General features: G+C 45.3%; 1 protein-coding gene across 1 annotated transcript in view; it reads right to left on the bottom strand.

Annotated features, from left to right (window-relative positions):
* Positions 1-1,597: 1,597 nt before the first annotated feature.
* Positions 1,598-9,908, bottom strand: part of NTSR1 (neurotensin receptor 1) — a gene marked incomplete at both ends in the record, with an annotated part of 51,819 nt that continues 43,508 nt past the window's right edge. Inside the window, 2 exons of the mRNA XM_083873435.1 lie at positions 1,598-1,847; positions 4,206-4,296. Coding sequence (XP_083729561.1) covers positions 1,598-1,847; positions 4,206-4,296 — 341 coding nt within the window. The remainder of the gene's footprint in view (positions 1,848-4,205; positions 4,297-9,908) is intronic.

Raw genomic sequence — 9,908 nt, 5'->3', positions numbered from 1 at the left:
CCATCACTGTGTGACCCTCACTTGGGCCAATCCACACCTCCAGCACTGTGGCTTCAGTTAAGGGCCACTGATGCTCATTAGCTCAAGAGTGGCATGGGATGGGCAAAGCTCAGAAAGCCAAACTGAGCTGACTCTTTTACTTTGTCACCTTCCAGAGGCAAGACCTGCCCTCCTGATGATGTGTGGTGTGAGAGGGGACACCAGGTCACCACCAGCAGAGGCTGCACAGGGTGACTGGTCAGTTCCAGGTTCACCATCTGGGGAGAAAGCCCTTTAGCTTGTCCCAGAGCCCTGTTATCCTGGTACTAAAGACTCTGGAGCAATTTGTTGTATCATACAAGGGGCCATTAGAGGTGGAACCATATGGGAGAAAAGTTCATGCTACCCCTCCTTACCAGCTGGGAATTCCAAAGAGAGTTTTCAGGTCTTGTTTCTGTTCCTCTGGCTTGTTAAAAGAAAGTGGGTTTAGAGCAAAGACTCCCCAGTTTAGATTTTCTTATGCTCTGCATTTGAACTGTCTGAATACTGGGGGTACACATAAGTGCACCAACAGTTCTGGTAGCAAAAAGTAATAAAAGAAAAGGTAGAACAAGAGGACCTGCTGCCTACAACTGCTATATACTGAGATGTCAGCCCTGTGGAAATGGTGAGGAAACAAGTAAAACTGGAATAAGAATGGGAAAAATCTGAAGGTCCCACAGAATTGGGGCAGATTGCTCATATCTCAGCAGCCTGGAGCCCTCATGAGCTCAGAGTTTTCTCATCTCAATGCAGGCCAGAAAACTGTTCTCCCTGGTAAAAAATAGGATTTGGCTGTATGGCAAAAGGAAGATTTTCCATTTCTGTTCATTTTCAGCGCTCCATCTGGGCACAGCCTCTGCATCCTTGACTTTGCCAGACACTCTGCTGCTATCAGTGCAGTGGTACCAAAGCCAGGCACTGTGGATGCCCTAAAGCCAAAGGTGACCCCACTCCCCAGGCCACAGCCACCCCAGCCTAGGCAAGGCATCATCTGTTCTTATTTAATTTCAAGGAGCCAGAGCGGCTCTCTTGAGCACCTCGGTCATTTTACTCACAATGGAGATATATTTCTATTTCTAAAATAACCACCTGGCTCCCTGAGTTTTCACTCCTCATTCACTGAACATCCCACAGATGAGCATATCCATCCTCCAAGAACATCCCTTTTCTGTTCAAAGCTTCTTTCTCCTCATCCAACTCTCTGCTCGGTGCCACCAGGAGATGCGATCTCAAACCCTTGGATGTGAACACGGCATCTCTGCACTGAGAACAGGATGAAATGCAGAACAGTTTTGCCTAAGTTGAACACATTTTGGCTTCCCAGTTAACACCACATCTGGATTTATGCCAGACTGAAGTTACAATACATGTAGACATTACTCACAAGAGGCAAGGCCAATGCTCGAAAATAACCTCAAAGTTACTGGCAGAACAAAGCCTATTTTTTCCAACAAAAATGACTTTGCTAAACACATTTGTGTTACGTGAATTTGGAGACCATGCATGAAAGTCACAGAGGCCTCTCTCAAGTTTTGACTCCACGATGAATCGCGTTCCTCCTCCTCCTCCTTTGGCTTCAGTACGTGGTTTCCCTTGTGACCTGGCTGGAAAATGTGTGGTTGCTGGAGATGCTGTTGGATTTCCTGGCAAAGGCCAGTCGTTTCTTCTTCTTCCTCCATGGCAGGCACAGGATGGTGAGCGTGGAGAGGAAGATCTGGCGGAAGTTTGCCGACACCAGGTTGTAGAGGATGGGGTTGATTGCTGAGCTGACGTAGAAGAGGACATTGGTCAGCATGTAGAAGTAGTGGTAGAAGTTGTAAAGGAAACTGGAAGGACAAATGAAAAGACAAAAGTCTGAGTGTGAAAAACTCAAAGTCTCACTAAAAGGTTGAGAAAAACATGAGCTGATTTCCAGCTAACCTTTCTAGTCTTCAAACATGAACCTACCAATGGTGCCTGAGCCACCACAACCCATCTATATCTTCAACTGGAAGTGGTCAAACATGGATCAGATGCCTCTAGGAAGATATTGCCCCACTCATCAGCAGTTAGAGACTTATTTAAGCCCTGGGGTCAGCCATCAGATGTTAACATCATGCACTCATTTTATCTTTGGAAGTAGTCATTCTGGAAACTGAGAAACCAGATGGAAATTTGATTCTGTGTCATACATACACATTAGCTTGACTTTTTTTGGCTGCAGTTCTGATCTACAGAGGTTGCAGAAGAGCCAAACTCCAGTAACAGATGCAGCTCTCTCCTCCCTCTGGCAGTGAGAGCAGCACCAGCTCATTCAATGGGTCCCTGGGTTGGGATTTGTCCATAATGTGGGACAGCATTTCCTGCTCTGGGGGCAGGCTGATGACAGCATGCTTCTGAAACACATCTTGACCACCACAATTTAATGTTTTCAACTAGAACTGGTTGAAAATGTTTTATTATCTTTTATTCTTTTGGATCTGTATTTCCTTGGGCCAACTGAGAACAACAGCTCTGAGCTGATAAAGCATTTATGAACACCATGGGTCTCATTTTCAGGAAGATGTTCCTCAGAATCATTTATCTCGGTGAAAATTGCAGACTTTTTTTCTAGTCTGAGCAGTGTCTAACAAAAGATAAATTAGAGGAGTGCTGGACTACATTGCCCATCCCTCCACACCCCCTCAGCACTGCCAAGGACTGCATGGCCCATCCAGTTCTTACAAGCAGAGTTCTCTGTGTAGTTGTGAAGAATTAATATTGGAAAAAATTCTCTTCTTCAGGGGCAAGGCACATATGTTTATAAATGAACATGGCAAGCTGCTGCAAACTCTTGGTTAGCCACCAGACTGATAGTTCACTATCATTCTGCAAATTCAGTGTTTTCCTAAAATCACTCATGGCTTTAAAAAGAATTTAAAAATGTTATGTGAATGCAGCCACGATGCATAAATTCCCACTAACTGCAGACAGATTTCTCTACCCCTCTTGCTCTAAGCAAATGCAGTCATTACATAATTGAACAGTGCCTTAAGTGCTTTTCATATAGGAAATCAAAGGAGAACCAAGAATTCATCCCAGTGTGTGCCTAGAGCTCTGTTATCATGACTGAAGATAGATTTGGATTTTACTATAGCTGGATCCACAGTCCCATTCAGTAGACTGCTATATCCTAATTTACTATTTTTTGTGTTTGGAGTTGGTAGAATTATAGTTTTTTACTGTTGTTTTGCTTTTTGGTACTGTAGATTTTTTTTTTTCTTTCTCTTGAAAGAAACAGCTCTGGTCTGAGGGAGAGCAGGGATGTAACACCATGGGAGGAGACACAAGAGTGCATCCCTTGGCAGCTCAGGCTTCCTCAGTGTGTGTCCCCAGGCAGCATTAGATCTTAATGACAGATTAAAAAACAATAATTACTTTGGTGGCTGCTTTGCTGAAGAACCTGGCCTGGTGCCTCAGAAAGGAGCAGGGAGCTGCTGGGGTGCCTTTGCACATCTGTGAGCAGTGCACATGTGTTTGTGCAATTATCCCAGAATCCTCTGACAATCTGGACACTTCCTCATCAGCAGCAAATGCTGGCATTTCATTTTGATCCTCTCCCTGCAAAACCCAGTCAATAACCTGGCCCAGGCTCAGTAGGCAGCACAGTTATTCCCCCACCTGTGTCACCTCCCCTGCCAGAGAGGAAATGTGGCCTCGTGGAGCTAAACTGTGCTGACAGGAGCTGCTGCTTCTTAGGGCTGGGGATCAATATCTCTGGCACAGAGACTGAAATCCACTCTGGATGTACCAACCCCCCTGTCCAAATGTCATTTCATCAAGGGCTGCCAGAGTGAAGCCCCATCGCTGCTGCCAGCACGGGGGTGAGGAGGAGGAGGGGCTGATGATGCTTCCTCCACCGTGTCTGGGGGATTTCGGTTAAACAAAGACTCTTAATTTGCCTGGCAAACACTGAGACATCCAGAAATAATAATAATAAAAAATAAATACATAAATAAAACAACAAAAAACCCCAGTAATTAGGAGTTTGAGACTTTAACCCCTCGGTTGGGGAATACCTTTGTTCCCAGCTCTGGAGATATACCTGGAGAATACCTCTGTCCCCAGATCTCCACACCTGTGGGTGCCCTGGTGTCCCCAGCCCCAGCCTGAGCCCCCAGCCTGTCCTGGCATGGGGACAGCACGTCCCCCTGGTTGTGACTCACTCTGTCCAGTGGCTGGAGGGGACATAGCAGAACATGAGGCGCCGTATGTGGTAAGGGAGCCAGCAGACCACGAAGGCAATCACCACAGCACCTGCAAGGCAGGAAAAAAAAGCCTTAACTTGGTGAGCAATACTCCATCAAGGTGAAAAAGGGACCTGTCTGCTTGGGTTTAATTGCTGTGACTGTTTTCCTGCAGCCCCACTTGTTCTTGTATTGCTGTAGTGAGAAGAATTAATAACCCTGAGGGACAACCAGCCTGCAAATGTCTGTGAAAACAAGTAAAAGAAGTAATAGAGAACAGCACTAAGCGCTGGGGCAGGGATATTAGGAACAACAGAAGGTACAGATGAAGGACTGGTGATATCTAGTTCAGACACTGGCTTAAAGGAAACTCTGTTTGCATCAATGTTTCACATCCTTGTGGCACTCAGTGTCTCATCCAAAGTATTCACAGAGACAGCTGATGAATGTTTTTCATCCAGGTAGACAGGGAGCCAGGGCCACTCTATAGTTTGTTACATGGAGCCACTGGCCACAGCCCCCACAGTGCTGAGCATCATTAAACTGCTTTTTCTAGTGGCAGGGCTCATCCTTTTGTTCTACATTTGTGCCATACCTGAGATTACAATGTGTTTGGGTCTGGACTTTGCCATAATAAAAATGATCAATTAAAGGGTAAGCAGAGAAAGGCACTATGTTTTTTTTTTTCCTTTCCAGATTCTAGCGGATGTCAAACAATGGAAAATAAAATGAAACGACTCTGAGGCATAAAAGTGCTCTTGATAGAGTGCATTTGTCAGTCTGGATTAACAAGTAGATCTATCAGGCAATCAAGAGAAAGATTAGTTTCCTTTTGTTGTATACATTTCAACCTCTTTATGGAACAGCAGGATTAAAGCAGAATCCTAGCAGGAAATAAAGAAATCTCAGTTAAAACATAACACAATAAAAGGCAAGAAGAAAATAAAAACTAAATAAAATAATTAAGTTAATTTTTGGTCCCAAATTTGCTCTACAGACAAGAAGGGACACATCACTCTTGTCCTTTCTATGACCTGTAAGGGGTTGGGAAGCAGCAAAGCTCTGCTCCAGAGCGAGGTACCACAAGTGCAATGTGGATTTGGCACGTGGAGCCAAAGGCTGGGATGTTTTCTGCTTTGGGATTGAAAATATTTGTGTGGAAATGCCCCAAATGCAGATGCTGTCATTCCACAGGGACCATGTCGTAGCTCAAGGAGAAGATGTGCAGAAGATGTGTTTCCCTTGGATAATGCAGTCCAGGAGGAACAAGCCTGGCTGTGGCTGCATCTCCCTGTCACTGATGCTCAGCCAGGAGGCACAGGAGAGCAGAAATTAAATAATCCCTGGTGTCCAGCTCCATACTCATGCCCCACTCCAGGTCCATGAGCTCCCTCTGTCATTAAGCACACAGCTAACAATGGAGAAGGTTCTATTCCACAATGCATGACAGCATCTCCCAGGAATGCTGCAAAAGCCATTTATCCAACACAGATTTAAGCAACTAAAGGGACATATTTTGGAAAGAAGGCTGGAGGGTCTGTTTTTATTATCTTGTCCAAGTGAATTCATTTTTTCAAACTGTGTTTTGGCTGCTCTCTGGCCACAGTGATCACAGATGTAATTCATCACCAGGCAGCCTGCAGCCCTTCAGATGCCATCAAGTGAATGAATTTGACCTGTGTCTGATCCTTCCCTGAGGAGCTTTGATGGGACTTTGATGGGAGAGCCCCTGCACCTCGTGTGGCACGGGAGAGGTGGGGACATCCCCTGGGAACCTCGGTGGGAACATGTTAGACTTTGTTCTCCCATTTCAACATTTCATTCCCTTACCTGAAAGGAAAGTCTTCCTTTCAGGAAAGGGAATGAACTCTTGTGATTTCAATGAGGATTAATTGGGCAAGTTTCAGTGCATTTCCCTGCACTTCTTGTCATCCCATTTACTTTTATTGTTTTCACTTGTTTTCAGAATTTTTTCCTTTTTTTTTTTGACATTTCATTTCTTGCAATTCCTGTCCTGTCTCTTTATTTACATTTCTTCCCTGATTTCAGGATTTGCGTTGGAGTAATATTGGCAAGTTTTGGTCCTTTCTGCTGCCCCTCATTTCTTCCATTTGGTTGTAATCATTCCATTTCCAAATTTTTTGTGTTTTTTCGATTAGTATTTCTTTTGATCATATCTCCTTTCCAGAGTGTTTGTTAGACTTTGTTTAAATATTTCATTCTCTTTCCTGAAAGGAAGAGTTTTCTATCAGGAAAAGAAATAAAACCTTGTGATTTCAATGAGGATTAATTGGGCAAGTTTCAGTGCATTTCCCTGCACTTCTTGTCATCCCATTCACTTTTATTGTTTTCACTTGGTTTCAGAATTTTTCCTTTTTTATTTTTTTTAAGATTTCTTTTCTCCAGATTCTTCTCCTGTCTCTTTATTTACATTTCTTCCCTGATTTCAGGATTTGCATTGGAGTAATATTGGCAAGTTTTGATCCTTTCCACTGCCTCTCATTTCTTCAGTCCATTTGGTTGTAATCATTCAATTTCCAAATTTTCTGTGTTTTTTCGCTTAGGATTTCTTTTGATCATCTCTCCTTTCCAGAGTGTTTTAAGACTTTGTTCTCTGATTTAAAGATTTGAAGAAAAACTTTCCTTTCAGGAAAGGGGATGAAATCTTGCGATTTCAATGAGGATTAATTGGGCAAGCTTCTGTCCATTTCCCTGCACTTCTAGTCACCCCTTACTCCTTCACATTTCTGAGCACCAGCTTTTGGCCACCTCTAGAAATTCATTTCTCTGTCAAATGGGCCTTTGATTTGCTCTGCATGGAGCAGTCCCCCTGTGATTCTCCAGGAGATCCCTCCCAGGGGCTGCAGGAGAAGCAAAACTCTGCAGCCTCTCCTCCTCCATCCATCAGCCTCGGGCCAACAGGAGCGAGCCAACATCACAGCTCCAGCCCATCTGCTCTCCCAGTGCCTGCACAGGATTAGCTGAATTTTCAGGCTGCAAAAGCAGCTTCCCAAATGGCTCCAAACACAGGTTCATTCAGGCACATCACAATTTTTTTGCAGGAACCTCCACGCACTGGCACTTCAGCCCTGTGTGCAGCTCTTTAGGAACGGCAGGATCCAGATTCTTTCGACAGCCAATTATAAGAATCTCACACATCTGCTTGTTAAATTTACCAACACGTTAAATGGAAGTGGTTTTCTCCTGGTAAACGATCTCTGCTTCTGCTGATCAGGCAATGCTGTGCCAAAGAATATGGATCTATAGTAACGAACACACATATTGAGAGAAGTATCTGCTTAACATCAGCAATTAAGTAATCTGTGATAATTCTGTAATATCACATGCAATCACTCCGCAATTAAAACTCTATTAAACATGTGAAGTGCACTGGAGACACTTATGGTCTGATTTGGAAGTCCCAGCTGGGTGACACACACTGTGCAGTTCTGTGCTGCACGGATTAGGAGATCCCGACCTGAATTTGCCCCCCTTAATCCGTATGTTTTCATTTTATCATAAAAGGGATCAAGCAGATTTAGGGTGGCAATCCTGCCCTCTTGGGTCCTCTCCCCTGGGAGGAACATGAAACACGAGACTGTGTTAACTTTCACCTAATACAGAATGAAAATATCCTTTTCTCCCAGATACCTGGTTCCTTTTCCTGCTGTTTTGTTCTCCCCTGAGCACCTGCCTGTCAAAATGGTTGAGCTGTAAAACAAATCCTGGCCTAACTGTCTGCCAAAATGATTCTTTATTGTTGTTATGAGCTCCTAGGATGTGTTTTTCATCATGAAAAGCTTGACACATGGGTTCCTTTGGTGGAGCAGGAAGGAGCAGGTCAGCCTGCTGGAGCTGAGCACTGCAGGGGAAGGATTTGACTCAATGTGTGATGGGGTGACTGTCCAGGATGGTGTTTGTGAGGTTGGACATTTCCTGCCTTTTTTTTTTGAACTAAAAATAAGCCAGACACATCCCTCACTTCTAATGAATTCAATAAGGTCCCAATAGGAGCAGAGCTGCTCTGTGAGCTTCTGATACTTCCCATATTCGAGCAAATGAGGTGCCAAACCTCAGGGCTGAGGAGTGGATGTGGGTCCCCAGCAAGATGACCCCAAGTGTGCCAAGGGTGGCAGGGAATGACCCTTCCACCAATGTATGCCCTCATTTCCCTTCTCAATCAAACTCCCAATTTAAATGTGTATTAAACCCTGACTTATTACATCCTGTGTCTTTGTATTTTGTCTTCTATTGTCTCTTTTCTCTGTCTGTTTGAACTGCATGCCAGGGAAGAAGGGGAGAGGAAGGAGGAGTGGCAGTGGAGAGGACAAGCCCTGGTTTGTTTTTCCTTCAGGAAGCCCTGCAGAGAGAAACATCCATTCTGACTGACATCTTTTCCATTGCACAGGAGATTTAAACTGTGCCAGTCTCGATTCTCAGACTGAGCTGGATGTGGGAGCAATCCTGGGTGATAAATTCTATGAGACCACACGGAGTATTTTATTTTGCCTCGTGTGCATCCTGGGCTGAGGCTGGGAGCTGCCCTGCTCCAGGACCACCTCTGGGTTAGCAGGTGCAGGGGAAAGGCACCACGGGGCAGAAGCCCATGGTTTGGCTGGTTTGGCTGAGCTCAGGAGTGATGCTCAGGGGGGGTTTCCAGCCCCCATCCCTCTGTGGGGCCGTGTGAGGTCGGGAGTGACTCAGAGCCCCGGGACAGCCCGGGTGAGGAGCCGCTGACTCACACAGACACCCGGGGAGCTGCTGCGGCACAAAGGGCTCGGCTGGGCTGGTGTTCTCCTCCTCACTCCATCTCCTCCAGCCCCTCTGGGAGCGCTGAGTCACAGCCCTGCGGCCAGGGGGGGCCCTCGGCGAGGGTGTCCCTGTGTCCTGTCCCCCTTTCTCTGCAGGAGAGGCAGAAAAGGGATGCTGCCCCTTCTTACAACCACCTCTGCTGCTGCTCAGGCCTCCTGAGAGGATCAGATCCATCTTCCCTTGATAGTTTTGTCCAATTTATTTATTTGTCCTATTTCAGCCAATTTATTTCTTTTTCTCTGCCTTGGAAGGGGAGCTGAGCCACATACCAATGTGGAACAGCACAGTGGAATTTCTGAGAAAAGGCAGGAGCTGTTTGGGAAGGTACTGACCTCCCTGAACAAGAGCTCTCAGCCTTTTCTGTGTTTCACTCACTGCACACACAAAACTGGTAATAATGAGGTGTACAAAAGGTTATCAGGCTCGTGTCAGGGTAATGATAATTTTTGGAGAAACAGTTCTTATATATCCCAAGCTCCTGCAGTTTATACATTTATTTAGTTGATGCCCTTACAGAAGAACCTCTCACAAAATGCTGTTTGATATGAGAGGTGGTGAAAGCTGGGCCAAGTGCAGGCACAGCTGGTACTGCCTCGTTAAACCTCGAGGTGCTGTTTATATTAACACGATGTTCTACCTGACAGGCTGCTGGCAATATTTATATCAGAGGGCCCCAAAGTAGGGATTGCAGGAGCTGCCAGGGTAGGTATGAGCCCAGTAAAATTCAAACTACTTATGGTGGAATCTGGGTCATAAGGCTGGGGAATAAAGGATTTCCATAAAAGTCAATAACAATCAGCAGGGATTAGGGACCACCAGCATGGACCAGGAGTACTCAGGAGAGCAAAGAAGAAACTGGGAGTAACAATG

Source organism: Zosterops lateralis (assembly GCF_965231275.1).
Source record: "Zosterops lateralis genome assembly, chromosome: 16".
Lineage (NCBI taxonomy): Eukaryota > Metazoa > Chordata > Aves > Passeriformes > Zosteropidae > Zosterops > Zosterops lateralis.
This window is presented reverse-complemented; position numbering and strand designations above follow the sequence as displayed.